Source organism: Rhinopithecus bieti, unplaced genomic scaffold (assembly GCF_001698545.2).
Source record: "Rhinopithecus bieti isolate Rb0 unplaced genomic scaffold, ASM169854v2 scaffold_8690, whole genome shotgun sequence".
In the NCBI taxonomy this organism is placed as follows: domain Eukaryota; kingdom Metazoa; phylum Chordata; class Mammalia; order Primates; family Cercopithecidae; genus Rhinopithecus; species Rhinopithecus bieti.
Window position 1 is genome coordinate 248,874 of NW_016805815.1, and position 17,843 is coordinate 266,716.

The 17,843-nt window shown below is 46.9% G+C and overlaps 1 protein-coding gene across 2 annotated transcripts; it reads right to left on the reverse strand.

The window, feature by feature from the left end:
* Positions 1–2,534: 2,534 nt before the first annotated feature.
* TXNL4A (thioredoxin like 4A) lies at positions 2,535–17,315 on the reverse strand. Of its 2 annotated transcripts, XM_017873810.1 has the most exons (4): positions 16,962–17,304; positions 15,317–15,465; positions 6,693–6,796; positions 2,535–2,981 (listed from the first exon to the last, which is right to left on the reverse strand). In XM_017873810.1, the coding sequence occupies exons 2-4, from the start codon at positions 15,350–15,352 to the stop codon at positions 2,810–2,812; spliced, it is 312 nt and encodes a 103-aa protein (XP_017729299.1). In that variant the 5' UTR covers positions 15,353–15,465; positions 16,962–17,304; the 3' UTR covers positions 2,535–2,809. The 2 variants fall into 2 exon arrangements, with proteins under 2 accessions (XP_017729299.1, XP_017729298.1); XM_017873809.1 differs by lacking the exon at positions 15,317–15,465 and having other exon boundaries at positions 16,962–17,315.
* Between the last annotated feature and the right edge of the window lie 528 nt (positions 17,316–17,843).

A 17,843-nucleotide genomic window follows, 5' to 3' on the forward strand; every position in this document is an offset into this window, starting at 1 on the left:
TTGTTTTATCTTTTTCTAGTAACAGCCAATAAAACTGTTATCAACAAGAGACATAACTCACACATCATCCACCAATTACGCCATTGACAGAACTGTACCATTACCACCATCTTAGGGCACTTTTTCTGCCTGCTCTGCTGATGTAAGTACGTTTTCGTTATGTCAAAACTGAAACTGCCCATTAGCTGTCCCCTCCTATTTCCCCCTCCCTCCCAGTCTTAAGCAACCACTCAACTGTCTCTATGGATTTGCCTATTCTAGAAATTCCATATAAATGGAATTGCACAATATATAGTAACTGGCTTTTCACTTAACCGAATGATTTCAATGTTCACCCACGTTGTAGCATGTGTCAGTACTTCATTCTGTTTATGACCAAATAATATTCCGTTCTACGGATGGACATTTTGTTTAACCATCCATCTGTTGAGGGACACTTGGTTTCCACATTTTGGCTTCTGTGTACGAGTTTCTGTGTGGACACGCGCGTTCAATTCTCCTGGGTATGAAACTGCTGGGTCAAACAGTAACACCATGTTTATCTTTTCTTTTTTTTGAGACAGGGTCTTGCTCAGTTGCCCAGACTGGAGTGCAGTGGCACAACCATGGCTCACTGCAGCCTTGACCTCCTGGGTTTAAGTGATCCTCCTGCCTCAGCCTCCCAAGTAGCTAGGACCACAGGCAGGTACCACCATGCCCAGCTAATTTTTTGTAGTTTTTGTAGAGACAGGATCTCACCAGGTTGCCCAGGCTGGTCATGAACTCCTGGGCGCAAGCAATCTGTCTGCCTCAGCCTTCCAAAGTGCTGGGATTACAGGCTTGAGACACCTGCACCCAGTCTGTTTAACTTTTTGACAACCGACCTGCCTGTGTTACCACTTTCCCACCAGCAGTGTGAGGGCTCCAATTTTCCACATCCTTGCAAACGCTTATTGTGATCTACTTTTTGTATCTAGTCCAACTTGTGGGTGTGAAGTGGCATCTCACTGTGGTTTTGGCTTGCACTTCCTTAACAAGCAGTGATGCTGTCTTTCTGTGTGCTTCCTGGCCGTCTGTTTCACCTGCTCTGGAGAAATATCCGGAGTGTAATACTGAGTGTCTGTTACATGCCAGGTACTCGAGGTCACATACATGTTCTCCCTAGCCCCTCACTCTAATATGGTGTTAACACTCTCCTACTTTATACATGGAAAAATCAGCACGTGGGAGATTAAACTAGAGATATGCATTTGAATTTTAAATCCATTTAAAAAGCACACACTCATTTGTAGTGTATGGAAAAAATGTGCTTCATTCTGTAAGTAACCTCCTGTTTTCACAACAGCAATCAACCTCCCGACAGCAGTGAGCTCTGTGCACCACTCCTGTGCCCCGCAGGCACCATGTGCTTCCGTGTTCACATCTGTGTGCAGGGCACACACTATTATCCGCCTTTATCAAGGAGAAAATGGAAGCTCAGAGGAGGTGCCCAAGGTCACCTGGTGGGGCAGAGCCTGGGTCTGAGGTCAGAGGGCCCAGGGTGTGCTCAGGTGCCCCCATCCCCGCCCTTCCTCACTTCCACTTCAGAGCGTGAGTGTGCTGAGAAGGGACATGAAGCTCCCAACCAACCATCCACCCTGCTAGGAGAGAGGGCAAGAGAAACCTGAGACTGGAACAAGGACATTTTCTCTTTTCTTTTTGTGAGACGGGGTCTTGCTCTGTTGCCCAGGCTGGAGTGCAGTGGCATGATCTTGGCTCACTGAAACCTCCACTTCCCGGGTTCAAACAATTCTCCTGCCTCAGTCTTCCAAGTAGCTGGGATTACAGGCGTGAGCCACCGTGCCCGGCCAATAAGGCAATTTTCTAACTATATGAACTGAAGGGCCATGGCTTCTATAGAAAATATGTTTACATCAAATACAATCTTGCGAAGAATAAAAAATAGCTCTTCTATTCCTTACAGGGAAGGCTCTAAACAATATTTTATTGTACTGTTCTTATAAGCACAGTAACAGTAAGCCTTTGGGTTCTGCCATGGACTGAACTGTGTAACCCCAAAATTTATATATTGAAGTCCTAACCCTCAGCACCTCAGACTGTGACTTTTGTAGACATAAGATCCTTGCAAATGTAATCAGTTAAGATGAGGCCACGCTGGAGCAGGGTGGGCCCCAATCCAACACAGATGGTGTCACTACGAAAAGGGGAAATTTTGGAGACCAGCACCCACACAGGGAGGACACGGTGAAGGCAGAGATGGGCAGTATCCACACACCAAGGAACTGACAAGACCACCAACAGCCCCCAGAAGCCAGGGGGAGGCCTGAGCAGATTCCCCTCACGGCCCCAGTAGTAACCCACCCTGCGACGCCCGATCTCAGACCCAGCCCTGCAAAGCTGCGACGCCCAATCTCAGACCCAGCCCTGCAAAGCTGTGACGCCCGATCTCGGACCCAGCCCTGCAAAGCTGTGAGAGCTTCTCTGTTAAGGCCCAGCTCGGGGCACGCTGTCACCGCAGCCCCAGCAAACTAATCAAGTATGCAAAATGCACAACCTCATAGGATAAACACCTTCGTTTTACTCCAAGGATAAGAATTAACTTTGACTAGGAAAAATCAGTCATCTATTCAAGTTTCCTGAGAACAAACAAGTAGGCCTGCTCCTCTCACCACGTGCTTGTTTATTTTGGTGAGTGAAGACCATGTAATCAATTCCATCTCAGAGGTCCTCCAGCCCTGGAGCTTCCTATATTTTCCAAAGCTATAAATAGCTTAAAACATTTCTGCACAAAAAGGGCTCCAGGACATTTATCCGCGCAGACTGAGGTGCCTCAGTAGCGGTACTTGGTGGAGTAGTCCTTGGGGGACACCACCAGGCCGCGGCCTTTGCGGGCCCCACGGTACACAGTCTCTATGATGTCGACCATCTCCTGCTTGTCCTCCATGGCCCAGTTAATCTTGTTGTTGTTGCCAGTCCCCAAGTCAATCATGATGTGCTTGTTCCTGCAAAGAGAAACAAGGGCATCCATTCTCATAAAAATCCCTTTAAAAAAGAATTCCTTGAAAACAATGCTGTATTTTTCCCACTGTTACAAGTTCTTGTTAACATCACTGAAGAACGTGTAAAATCGAGTGTCTGCCATGATGCAGGAGAACACAGGAAGCACCTAAAAGTGCTTTTTAAAAATGCTATGCATCGTCCACCATGCTTTTCCCTGCATTTTTCTGTATTTATTTAGGACAAATATTCTAAGGGGAAATTAAAAGGTCAAAGGAGGGCAGGCGCAGTGGCTCACGCCTGTAATCCCTAAATTTTGGGAGGCTGAGGCAGGAGGATCACTTGAGGCCCGGAGTCTGAGACCAACATGGCTAACAAAACGAGACCCCCATCTAATTTGTGCTGATTTACCTGATAAAAGCAATGTGTAAGTTTTTCATGGTGCTTTTCTGAGCACTGACATAAATTGTATTAAAAGCCCTTCAACTATGAAATGAAGATGACATTTTGCATGTTTACGGTGAGGGAAGCAGATGATTCTTACCTTTCAAGAGCCTAGTTCTTTTTCTTATGAATACTTATGTGCACTTTACAAGGTAATGATATTAGCCCTTTGTTGTACTGGCATAAATTTATCCTGGTTTGTTGAAGTTTCTTTCTGAGATGGGGTCTCACTGTCATCTAGGCTAGGGCACGGCAGCAAAATCAACCTTCCGGCCCAAATGATCCTTCCACCTCAGTCCTCTACGTAACAGGGACCACAGGCATGAGCCACCACACCCAGCTAATTTCTAGTTTTTTGTAGAGATGGGGTATCCCTATGTTGCCCAAGCTGGTCTCAAATTCACGGCCTCAAGTGATCCTCCCACCTTGGCCTCCCAAAGTGCTGGGATTTCAGGTGTGAGCCACTGCGCCTGACCTGATTATTTTTCTTAGAGATGAGGTCTATGTGGCTAAGGCCGGACTCGAACCCCGGCCTGCAGAGTGGCTGGGCAGCAGGCATGCCCCACCTGAAGACTGTTTTTTAACGTTCACTTCCACAAGATCATGCATTTGGCTTCCACCTACTATTCCATGGAAAGCGTTCCCAGTGACGTCTCTGGTTCAGGAAAGGCAAATCTGATCAGGGTCTGGAGCCCACCTCTGGCCGCCCTCTCATTCTCCATGCTGCAGGCCGGCGCTCCACGCAGCATGCACCAAGATCCTTCTACACTGACTAGGGGCTGCCCGTAGCACCCTCCCTGTAGCCCTATCTGACTTGGGTGTACTTCTTCAGCATTTACATCTCATAAACACCTGCCTCCTTTCACTTCTTCAGTACTCCCTGCTCATTTACTCAGCTGTTTCTTCTATCAGACAAAGTCCAATGAGAGTGGGAATCCTGTCGTATCTGACATTAGGCCCCACCACTAGACCACAAACCTGGTGGGGGCTCAAGATACATGTTTAGTGCATAAGGTAACTAAAGTACCGTCTGTCTTAATATTCTGAATCACAGAAACCACAGAAGGAAGTTTCATCTCCTTTTCTGAGCACAGCATCAGTCCTAAGAATATCAAACTACACTAAGTAGGCTACAGCCTCCATCCAAGGCTGTTCCCTGCAGCCTCCTTGCCCCTCACAGCATCTCCAGCCCCAGGCTGGCCTCCACTGCACGCTGTGGGGGACAGAGACCTAAGACGGCCCTCCCTGTTCTCACCTGAAGAATTTTGAGGGACAAAATAGAAAAGGCCTCTATTGCCTCAAACAGGCTGTTAACAGAAATATGGACTTTAGGAATGCCTGGTGTGGGCTCGGAAGGAAGTGAGGAGTGCGTTACTGGGAAACGGAGAAAAGGGGACCCGTTACAGAGTGGCCGAGGAACAGGGACACGGGGTCCGCAGTTATGGGAGATCAGAGCTCAAAAGCAACACACTTGGGATATTTAGCTGCGGAAACTTCCAAGCAAAGTCTCGGAGGTGCTGCCTTCAAGAGAGGAAACAGGCAAATTCGTGTAAGAACTGTTAACAAAAGGAATAAATTCTTGAGCCTCTCCGGATGGCCAAAGGTGCTGAAATTCAGAAATGGCTGCTGAACGCACAGTAGAGGAAAGGATGAGGGTCGGCCACGCAACCTCTGCTGAAACCTATGAAAGATCAAAGTTCACAAGAAATGCAGGTGCACCTCACAGACCTTCTCAACCAAACAGGAGGCGCCTAGGAAGCCTAAGGGCATGTCCAGGGGGGCGTAACCCGATGCCCAGAACCGCGACAGTGCCTCCCACCTTGGCAGCCTGAGGCGGGAGGATGGCTTGAAGCCAGGAGTTCAAGGATGCTGTGATGGCACCACTGCCCTCCCCCCGGGTGACAGAGTGAGACTCCATCTCAATAAATCAATAAAACAAGGTGATTATCCTGGATTATTTGGGCAAGTCTAATCTAATCACAGTCCTCTAAAACCAGAGCATTTTCCCCAGGCAGAACTTTTCAGGAAATCAGAGAACTTCTGTGAAAATACCTCAACGTGCGGCGTGCCGGTGCTGGCTTTGAGGGTGATGAGGTCTCTAGCAGCAGAGTGGCCTCAGGTAACAGAAGCAAGGAAGCAGATCTCAGACTCTCCACCACGAAGAGCTGGATTCGGCCCACAACCCAAACAAGCCCCTCAGACACTCCAGATAAGCACCTGGCCCATGGTTCAGACCTTGGGAGACGCTGAGCAGGAATCCAGCGGGCCCTGCCTGGATGTCTGACTTACAGAGCTGTGAGCTCTGAAAAGGGGGGTGATTTAAGCTGCTCAATGTGTGCTAATTTGTTACAAAGACTATGAAACTAATACATACCCTGTACAACCCACCTGACCTTCCTGATCAAGCAGGAGGCTCCACTTTTGGAGAACGGTTAATGCTCATGTAGCTAATTCACCAACCTCTATGGTAACTAAACAAGCAAAAACAGCATCAGATGGGGATTTTCTTCCCCATTAAATTTCCATAATGAAATTTTTGAGCTGATAAAATAATCTTGTATTTATAAGCAAAATAATTCAGTTCAGGTGTTCCTCTTAGATATAAAAAAGGACACTAAAGTCGATAGCATATTTAATAAATTAGGTTTTTTTGTTTTTTTCTTTTGAGACGGAGTTTTGCTCGTTGCCTAGGCGGAGTGCAATGGCGCGATCTCGGCTCACTGCAACCTCCACCTCCCACATTCAAGCGATTCTCCTGCCTCAGCCTTCCAGTAGCTGAAATTACAGGCATGCGCCACCACGCCTGGCTAATTTTGTATTTTTAGTAGAGACGAGGTTTCACCATCTTAGCCTGGTTGGTCTTGACTCCTGACCTTGTGATCCACCCACCTCGGCCTCCCAAAGTGCTGGGATTGTAGGCGTGAGCCACTGCGCCTGGCCTAAATTCGTGATTTTACAACACATTTTTGATGAACAGATTAGTTCAAGGTATCTAAAATGTCAGTAAGAATGTCTTTCATTGAATTACACTTCACCTAGTTTCCCACCGAAGTTATTTCAAAAGGATAATTTGTTATTGAGTAAATGCTAAAACTAGAATTGTTACTTTGAAAATTATTTAAAAGATTCACACTGATTGCCTGGTGATACAGATGATATTGGGATATGACTGCAGAACCAACTTCCTTCAAAATAAAATAAAGAGATCTTGGTTACATTAAACTTCCAAACTGACAATATTCAATTTCAATAACGACTTTAAGATAACATACCTGAAGAAAAACATGACAGTACATGGATCGTATAACTCATACATTTTGTTGAAGTCAGGTACTTCTGTAATATCCACAAGATAAATAACTGCAAAATTTTTAACCTAAAAGGAGATTAAAAAAAAAAAAACTGAAATAACAGAACACTTTGGCTTTCACTTTATAAAAGCACATTTATAAAAACAAAACCAAGAATTTGTGTGGATCAGGGCAACTTTTGTTTTGTTTTTTTGAGACAGGGTCTCACTCTGTCGTCCACAGAGCGCAGTGGTGCAATCATAGCCGGGACCTTGGCCACCGGCTCCTTCCACCTCACGCCACCGTTTCCCAGAACACTTCAGGAACTGGCCACTGGGTCCTTCTGCCTCATGCCACCATTTCCCAGAATTGCCTAGGAATTAAATTTCACTCAGGTAACAAGTTATGAAAGTCCTGCAGAAAATGTCCACAGATACATCATTTATGCTGATCTAGTAAATCGTCTATACGAAACTTTACATAGTTTCATGCATCTCACAGCTGCTCTAAAATATGCCTGTAGAATCCTGCCATCATTTTCCCGCAGTTAGGTTTGAACACTTGCAAATACTAATAGTACCCCAATAAAACACATTTCCTGTTATTTTTTCTTTAATTGCAAGTTTATCAGAGATTTAGAAAAGCCAGAAAAATAAAAAGAAAATAAAATCACCTCCAATCCCAACACCCAGGGGTGACTGCTGTTATCTTTTTTTCGGAGACAGGGTCTGGCTCTGCTGCCCAGGCTGGAGTGCAGTGGCAAGATCCTGGCTCACTGCAACCTCTGCCTCCTGGGCTCAAGCGATCCTCCCATCTCAGCCTCCCAAGTAGCTGGGACTAAAGGCACGTACCATCACACCTGGCTAATTTTTGTATTTTTTGTAGAGACAGGGTTTTCCCTAGAACTTAAAGTATAATAAAAAAAAAAAAAGAGACAGGGTTTTGCCATGTTGCCCAGAGTAGTCTTGAACTCCTGGACTCACGTGATACGCCTGCCTTGGCTTCCCAAAGTGCTGCGATTACAGGCGTGAGCCACTATGCCTTGCACTATTTTTACTATATTCTTTCCCCTCTTTCTTATGGATATATTTTAATTTGTTTATACTATTTCTGTTCCGACATAGCAAAATGTGGTCATATTGTGATCGTACAACAATATTTTGTATCCTGCTTTAATTATGAGCTTTCTTTTTTTTTGAGACAGTCTCGATCTGTCACCCAGTCTGAAGTGCAGTGGCACGATCTTGGCTCACTGCAACCTCCACCTCCCGGGTTCAAGCTATTCTCCAGCCTCAGCCTCCCGCGTAGCTGGGATTACAGGTGTGTGCTAGTACATCTGGCTAATTTTTGTATTTTTAGTAGAATGAGGTTTCACCATATTGCCCAGGCTGATCTCAAACTCCTGACAGGTGATCTACCCACCTCAGCCTCTCAAAGTGCTGGAATTACAGGTGTGAGCCACCCCGCCGGCCAATTATGAGCATTCTTTTCCATACATTACCTACTTTCCAAAAACGGAACACTTTTGTGGCTGCATGATTCATCAAATGGCTATGCCATTACTTTACCATTTGATATAGTTGGATATTTGTCCCTACCCAAATCTCAGGTTGAAACCTAACTCCCAGGGTTGCAGGTGGGGCCTGGTGGGAGGGGACTGGATCATGGGATGGATTTCTCATCAATGGTTGAACGTCATCCTCTTGGTGATGTCCTCGGGGTAATGAGCTGAGGTTGTTTAAGTGTGTGACATTCCGCCCCAGCTTTCACCGTGCGACGTACCTGTTCCCCTTTGCCTTCTGCCATGATTGGAAGGTCCTGAGGCCTCCCGAGAAGCAAATGCCGGTACCATACTTACTGTACAGCCTGCAGAACTGTGAGCCAATTAAACCTCTTTTCTCATAAGTTACCCGGTCTCATGTATTTCTTTATAGCAATGCGAGAAGAGCCTCCTACACCATTCTTCTGTTACTCTCTGATTTTTCATTAATATCAATTATTCACCTGTGAATATTTTCCCCCTTAAATTTGTATACATACTTCATTATTTCCTAAGGACAAATTCCTAAAATTCTGGAACAAAGGATATGACATTTTAAAGGCTCTTTATAAATACTAACTCAATGCCCTTTAGAAGCTTGTAGTCACTTATATGTGTTATGAGTTAAACTACGTCCCCAAAACAGTTGAAGTCCTAAACCCAGTACTGACAGCATGGCTAATTTGGAAAGGGCACTGCGATGAGGTCATACTGGAGTAGGTGGGCCCCTAATCTGGTGTGACTGGTGTCCTTACAGGAAAATGGCACCATGAAGACACAGGGACAGGAGGCCCTGGGGGCACCGAGGACTGCAGAGGCGTCTACAAGCCTAGGAGCTGCAAGAGGCTGCTGACAGCACCAGAAACTGCGAGAAATACGAGGACTCTCCTTGGCGGGTTTCAGAGAGAGCCTAGCATGGAAAACACCTTGATTCTGGGCTCTGGTGCACAGACTGTGAGACAAGCTCGATTCTAGGCTCTGGTGCACAGACTGTGAGACAAGCTCGATTCTGGGCTCTGGTGCACGGACTGTGAGACCAGCTCCTGTTGTTTTAAGCCTCTCGGCTTGCAGCATCCTGTCACGGCAGTCGTGGGAAACCAATGGGATATGCACAGCATTTCCTCATACAAAACTAATTCTGACAACCTGACTGTAACTTGCAGGTGAAATAATGATATGCGGGATTTGCATGAAACATGCAGCCTAGAAAAGTGAAGGGTTAGAAAACACAAGACCAGCAAAATACCAGCAATTGTTGAAGTCAAACAATAGGAACAGAAGGTTCACTATATTCTCTACTTTAGGAAATATTTTTAAAAAACTAAGATGGAAATGTAAACCATGGAGCAGGGTGGGGAGACGGGGAGTGAGAAAGCCCACGCTTCACACGGACTCCACCGCCCTTCAGCTTTGGTGAAGAAAACCGTATGGGAACTCCGGCACACGGCCCACTGCAGGAGCGTGCGCTTCGCCGACCATGTGCTTTCAAAATGCCAAAGCGACGCCTGCATTAGACATGGGCCCCTCTGAGTACAGTTACTCTGACAACGCCCATTTCTGAAACTCTGGTTTCCTGCAGTGCCCAGGTGAGAATGTGTTGGTCAGGTTGCCAGAAACCGGCTTTATTTTCATGGTAAACTAATAAACTGTCTTTTGGTTTGACTTAAAATACTTCCCTACAGAAGCTAAAATAAATACACCAACAAAATAAATGGTCACAGGCATTAGGAAAATCAAAATAATATATTTCATTTTTATCCCTTCAATGCCTTGCTCAGGGATACTGTAAATACCACTAACATTACATTAACTTATGGAATCACCATGCAAATAATAAATTACTTTAAATATCATTTGGACAGGGTTGTAAATTGTGTACTTTAAAAAAAAGAAAAGTCACAACAAATTTTTATCATCTCTTTTCTTGCACATAAAAAATAGTAAATATTGTAACCATCTGTGGTTTTTAATAATTTGTAGGCATTTAATAAGCAGAGCACAGGGCCGGGTGTGGTGGTTCACGCCTGTAATCCCAGCACTTTGGGAGGCTGAGGCGGGTGGATCACTTGAGGTCAGGAGTTTGAGACCAACCTGGCCACCACGGTGCAACTCTGTCTCTACTAAAAATACAAAAATTAGCTGGGTGTGGCAGTGCACGCCTGTAATCCCAGCTACTTGGGAGGCTGAGACAGGGAATCACTTGACTCCAGGATGTGGAGACTGCAGTGAGCTGAGATTATGCCACTGCACTCCAGCCTGAAGGACAGAGCGGGACTCTTTCTCAAGATAACAACAACAACAACAGTAATAATCAGAAGGCAACTGAGTAAATGTAACTTTAAAGCTTTAAAGTTACAAATGTGACTCTCCTTTTGCCTTCAGGCTCCAGCCCACTGCATCTAATCCCGAGAATTCTAACAGAAGCAAACTGCCACATAAAGCTCATGTGCCATGAGAATTTGAATATCCTCTGATGTCACCACAGACCAGTTTCATGAACATTCACTTGAGAATCCACTATGTATGAGGCACTTCTCACTCATGGATTCTAATTCTTTCAACACCTCTAAATAGATGTCACTGATGGTTTAGGCGATGGAATTCAGGCTCAGAAAGGTCACGTGAGTGATGCCCAACCGCATGGGGAAGGGGCACAGCTAAGATGCACCCTGTCTGGCTCCAAAGCCTGAACTCCGGATGACAGATCCTCCACCAAGCCATGACAGAATTAGCCTACCCACAGGAGACGGGGCAGTGGCGTGGTTATGGGGTGGCAGGAAAAATATGTCCTTAGAGAATTCCATGTGTAAAGAGAAAGACACAAGAACAGCAGCCAGGTCTCAGATCCAGGACCAGGGCAAGGCAGCAGAGGTGCAGGGCAGTGGGGACAGATGCGCAGGTGGACTGGCCCACAGAGGACCTTTTCTGCTTGGGATTCTGGGCCATGTATTTACTTCTAAGAAAGCAGGGATTGAAAGGTTCAGTTTTGTACACACTGAGTTTGAGAAAACTAAGGGACACCCAGAGAAAAAGGCCCTCCAGGAAGTGACTGGCCTGAAGCTGTACAAAGGAGTCTGGGCTGGAGAGAGCTACCTTACCGCCGCCACCTACATCCAGCAGTGACCCCAGCCAGGGTGGTAGGTGCCAGGAAAGGCTTGGTAGTGAGCGCAGATGCCCACTGTAGAGTTGGGGGCAGGAAAGGGATGCCAAGGAGGCAGCCTCAGAAACCAAGGCAGGAGACTCCCGGAAGCTGTGCCAAGTGCCCCAGAGAGGTTGCCAGAGGGGACGGGATGGGACGGGGACACTGAAGGGGCTGAAGGACTGAGGAACAGAGGTCTTCAGTGTGGACAACTTTCAAGAGGCGTGGCTATGGAGAGGGAGGGAAGTTGCTGTGGCACTCGGGAGTTGAGACAGGAGAGGCTGGAAGGGGCAGGTAGAGCGGAGCTCCCCAGCCCCCTCACCCCCCTCTTTTCTTGGTGAAATGGCATCTGTGGGGTGACTGGAGGAGCACGAGCTGAGGGCAGACATCAGCAAACATCCAGCAGCACCTGCGGGTGGCGACATTTCCACGGCAGTCAAGCACTTGGAGGAGCTGGGTGAGTGCAGCCACACCGTTCTGCCAAGTCATCCTGTGACTTCCTCAACAAAGGCAGCTTTTTCTTTCCTTTTTTAGACGGGGCTCACTTCGTCAACCAGGCTGGAGTGCAGTGGCATGATCTTGGCTCACTGCAACCTCTGTGTCCCAGCCTCAAGAGATCCTCCCACCTCAGCCTCCTGAGTAGCTGGGATTACAGGCGCCCACCAGCACATCCGGTTAAGTTTTGTATTTTTAGTAGAGATGGGTTTCGCCATGTTGGCCAAGCTGGTCTCAAACTCCTGACCTCAGATGATCCGCCTGCCTCGGCCTCCCAAACTGCTGGGATGACAGGTGTGGGCCCCCGCGCTGGCCTCAAATTATTTTTAAATTCTTTGATCCCCTACAATTGTAAGGATCTTTTCCAACTCTCTTGCCTACACACCTCATAAGCTTTTTCTTCAGGCAAGTCAGCAATTCAAGTGCTCAGCAGTTCTTCCACATGCCTCTAAGTCCACCTGCCAAGTTACAATGAAATAACTCTATAAAACACATGGCTAAAGGCTGGCACATGATAGCAACCACTGTTCTACACTTTTGCATGGAGTCCCTGAACCAGCTAACAAAAATACCTAAAATTCTGGAAAAAGTGTTCTGGGTAGTTGTTAGCACAACAAATTTTGAAGTGTTGATTTTACATTTTAGGTAATTCATGTCAAAGCCATAAAAAAACTAACTGGACTTTCTAAAATTAATGTTTGCCTTAATCAGCTCTCACAAAAACTCTTGCAAGCCTAGTAATGTGAGAAAGTAATCACAGTAGTAACAGTGGCATTGCTGCCTATGTGACAGGAGTGCCCTAGAGCCTAAGAGCCTAGCTCTCTTCGTTAATGGTGAGAAAACGTAATCACAGTAGTAACAAGTGGCATGCTGCCTTCATGTGCAGGGAGCTGCCCTTAGAGCCTGAGTAATGTTGAGAAAGTAATCACAGTTAGTAACATGGCCCATTGCCTGCCTATGCTGGACAGGAGCTGCCCCTTAGAGCCTATGTATGTGAGAATTAGTAATCCGTAGTAACAGTGGCATTGCTGCCTATGTGACAGGAGTGCTCTAGAAACCTTTAGTAACCCCACTGCAACCCTATGAGTTAGGCACGAGTATCCCCTTTACACAGGTAAGATGACACGCAGAGCCAAGTTCGTAACGCTCATGCAGTTATGAAGTGCCAAGAGCCTAGAGTCTGCACCCTCAACCACCGCTCATTACTACCCCTCATACTTTGTTGCTAGCTACAAGGCTGTTTTTTATCCAGAGACAAAAATCCAGAGGAAACACCAAAAATGTCCATTCTGTTTGTTTCTACAAGATTCCTCATCTAGCTGAGTGTTGACTCTCACTGGTTCAATGGGCGTTCTGTGATTCTTAATGTGATACTTAAGATAGACCCCCTAATATGGCTCCTATGAAGTTCCATAAATATATATCTGCCTTATACACAATTTATTTGAATACACTATCATGGGTCAGGCATGGTGGCTCACACTTGTAATCCCAGAATTTTGGGAGGCTGAGGTGACTGGCTTACTTGAGGCCAGTAGTTTGAGACCAGCCTGGCCAAAATGGCAAAACCCCATCTCTACTAAAAATACAAAAATTAGCAGGGTATGGTGGTGGTACAGGCTTGTAGCCCCAGCTACTCGGGAGGCTGAGGTTGCAGTGAGCCAAGATCGTGCCACTGCACTCCAGCCTGGACAACACAAGAAGACTCTTGTTTCAAAAAAAAAAAAAAAGTACTATCATGAGTCAATAATATTACTGAGGAATTTTTTTGTTTTTAGAGATGGGGTCTCGCTCTGTCACCCAGGGTGGAGTGCAATGGCACGATGATAGCTTACCACAGCCTTGACCTCCTGCGCTCATCTCCCATCTGAGCTTCCTGAGTAGCTGGGGTTACAGGCACGTGCCACAGTGCCCAGCTCACTGATGCTACTTTAAACTCTATCTGCGTGGGCTTTCTAACACAAAACTTAAATATCTCATTCAGTCTTCTCACCCATCATGGGATTTAGGTGACAGTGTCCCTACAAAATGGAAAGACAGCTCAAAGGTACACAAAATTGTCTGGCTTCAAAACTGCATAAAATCAGCTGCTAAATAGAAAACTCTTTTTTTTTTTTTTGAGGCAGGGTCTCACTGTGTCACCCAGGCTGGCACGCAGTGGCGCGATCATAGCTTGTCACAGCCTTGAACTCCTGGACTCATACCCTTCCGTCTTAGCCTACCGAGTAGCTGAGACCACAGGCGCAGGCCACCACACTCAGCTGATGTTTGCACTTTTTGTACAGACAAGGTTTCACCATGTTGCCCAGGCTGTTCTCAAACTCCTGGGCTCAAGGGAACCACCCACCTCGGCCTCCCAAAGTACTGGCACCACAGGCGTGAGACATAGTGCCCAGCTGAAAACTTTATTATTATCACTTTATCAAATGAATTGCCCCACACTTATTAGCAAACTCTAGGCACCTGTGAAATATTTAAGTGTAGCTCTGTTTCCAGACTAACTTTCTTCCTGAAGTTTACAGCTCAACTCTAACCCAGCATGAGGTCAAGTGGGCCCTGTGGAAGCAGCAGATCAATACAACACATCTAGAAAAAATCGTATCAAGTCCAGCCCGAACATTTGCAACTGTTACTCACTTTAAAACAGCTGGGATATACAGACAGGACTCATAACAAGATAAGGAAGATTCTCCATTATCTGCCATTTCTGCACAGGGAAATTTTTAAATAGTTACATTGTTCTTTATACTAAAACCTTACATTTCAAAACTTTCTGTTGAGCTTCCCCAAAAAGGGCTTCCAGAATTAGAAAGTCATATTTTGCCCATATACTAAGAAGAAAATAAAACATGAATAGTCTTTTAATGCATTTCAGGTTTGCACTTATTTTTGGAGACAGGGTCTCACTCCTGTTGCCCAGGCTGGAGTTCAGTGGTATAATCATGGCTCACTGCAGCCTTGACTTCCCGGGCTCAGGTGATTCTCCCACCTCAGCCTCCCAAGTAGCTGGGACTACAGGCATGTGCCACCACGTCTGGCATTTGTACTTTTAGTAGAGAAGGGGTTTCACCATATTGTCCAGGCTGGTCTCGAATTCCTGGGCTCAAGTGATCTGCCTACACTAGCCTCCCAACTAAAGTGCTGGGATTACAGACATGAACCACCGTCCCTGGCCTAGGTTTGCGCTTTTAATGATTATACTATAATATCTGCATTAAAAGTTTATTAATAAAGCAATCCGAATTTTGGACAAAACAAAATCAAACTATTTTAAAAGACCAAAAAAAAAAATACCCCAAAGTGAGCCCATTTCAACTGTCCTTAAGTGTGTGTCCACTAGTGATACAGTGATTCATTCTGTAATAACACAGAAATTGGACATAAAGGAATTGGAAAAAAAGAGCACATCTGGCAAAGACCCTAAAGACTTACATTAACACATAAAATCTGTTTCCTAGCTAAGAGCATCTTGGTGAGCTCTGCCTGGATGTGATGAGACAAAGGCCCTCACATCGCCAGCCATCCTAGCCTCGAGCTGCCGGCAGCAGGATCTGAACACCAGCTGATGTTTATGCCACCACCTGCAAGGTAGAACAGTGAAAGATTCTAGAACTCGTAACTCAAAGTCAGTGATTTACAAGCAGTGATTTACTTATCGGGAAACTGCTCTTCATCAGTTCTTCGCTGGATTTCCAGTATCTGCCCTTGTCCACTACAAGCCAAGCAATGAAAAGCTGAAGTGCTGGCACTGCCTCACTCATCATCTCTAACCCCTGGCTGGCAGAAGTCCCAGTGTGAGAGAACTGCTTCTCTCCTGATTCACTGGGCAGCTCCTCAAGTCCTCAGTGTCCTGGTGTCCAAGAGGAAGAGGCTGGGAGACGGCTGGTAATAAAGCACTCCGCCTCTGTCCCTGACCCCCATGGAAGGGTTTCTGAGTGTGTGGTTCAAGGTCAGGTCACATCAGAATTCCCTGAGGGGCTTCTTTAAAAAGTCATTGTTGGACTTCACCCCATACCCATAGACTCAGAATCACAGATGCATTTTAGTAAGCACTCCAAGAGACTCCTGTAATAACTAAAATATAACAACAGTTCCTAACATCATGCCTCTCCTACTAAATAAGAAATAGCAAGAATTAATAAATGGCAGGCCATAGTCTTTCCTTTTCCTCAATATAAAATGTCTTTATATCTGTTACTGTTTACTCAAAGGAGTTATTTTAACCCAGCCTACTTTTTAGCATCTGTGAAAGAAAAGATAGCTTCAATGTTACTTTTAAAATGAATAACCGCTCAAATTACTTACGGAAAATTAATATGGCAAATATTTTATTAACACCCTAGTATTTGTGCCCTTTGCCCTATTGCTACAGCTGCAAAACCTAAATAAATGTCATCCTAAAATTGCTATGAGGAACGAAAGAAAAAGAATGAACCCTGGTTATAAAACAGCGTCCTACAACTTTTATTGTCTGTCAGCAAGTAAGTGCCAAGACTTCTCAATGTACTAATATTAGAAATTCAGAAAACTAGTTCTAACAAAGCATATTTCTATTTTCTCCTGATGTTTTCTGCATCTTAATCACTCTAAGCTATAAATCACATGACTTACAAAAGCGTGGTGGAAGAAAACACCACCAATAGAAAAACAGGATTTCTTATGCTATTAACATGAAAGTTCTGCTTTACACATACAACAAACAAATAAGGTACCAAAAAAAGGCATCCTTTTAAATTAAGGATCCGCGCTCTCAAAACCTGCAAGTGTATTTTGTTCGCTGCACTGTAAGTTTGGGAAAAACGCCTTAACAACAGAAATAATGAATTCCTTTGAGGGGAGGGGGATCATAAACCCCTTAAAATGTGAACAACTACAGGAGCTCCCTGCAGAAAAAGGCGCGAAACGCCGGCACAGCCCCGAGAGCGCTCGCCCGCACCGCGGGAAGGAATCGCCTGGACGACGGCGCCGCGGCCCCTCCTCGGGGAACGGCTCGCGCCCCCAGGCGAGGCCGGCGGGGCAGAGGCGCGGGGCCGCTGCGGAAGCACAGCCAGCAGGGCGGGAGGGTCCGGCGCGCTACCTTCTCCGCGATGCTGTACAGGACCTCGTCCATCTTCATGCAGGTGGGGTCCCAGTCGTGGCCGAAGCGGATGACGACCACGCGGTCCTCCTCCGAGAGGATGGCCTGGTCCACCTGCCAGCCATTGTGCAGGTGCGGGAGCATGTACGACATGGCGACCCGCGCGCTCGCCGCTGCCCGAGGCCGGGAGCCAGGGAGGGCCCAGCGAGGTGGTGGGCTCAGCCGGCCGCTCACTCCTCGGCCCCCGCCGCCCCCGGGCCCACAGACGAAACCAGGTCCCACCGGCACCCGCAAGCTCCGCTGGGACTGCCGCCGGGCGGAACCTCTGGGCGCGCACGCACCGACGCCGTGCGTGCTGACGTCATGCGTACGGGCTGGCGCCGTGCGTGCTGACGTCATGCGCGTACAGGCGCCGCGCTAGCTTGTCATTGGCAGCCGGGAGCGGCGGCGACCTGGCCACAGTGGAGCGCGGTTGGTGCCCTCCTAGCAGGCGTCGGAGTGGGGGTTCCTCCCCAGCGTCCAGGTGGCCTGGTGGTCCTGAGAAGCCCTGGGCTCGCCGTGCCCTGCCCCGACGCACCCGCCCCGAGGTCCCCGCCGCCGCCCGGGCTGTCCTCCAGCCACGGATGGGGACGTCTTAAGAAAGGCCCGGCACGCCCGGCACTGTGGCTCGTTTTTTTCCTTTCTGGTGTCCGTTTCCGGTCATCGTATGTGCTGTGTGTTAGCGAGACAGTTCGTGTGTGTCATTTGTGAAACTTGATCATAAAAATGTGTCATTGTTGCCATACCCAACCACAGCAGAGTCGAGCAGCGGGGTAGGGGGGAAGCACGGGGCAGGCCGTCCTTGAGGAGTGTCACCATCAGGCCGGCTGCTGAGCTGCCTGT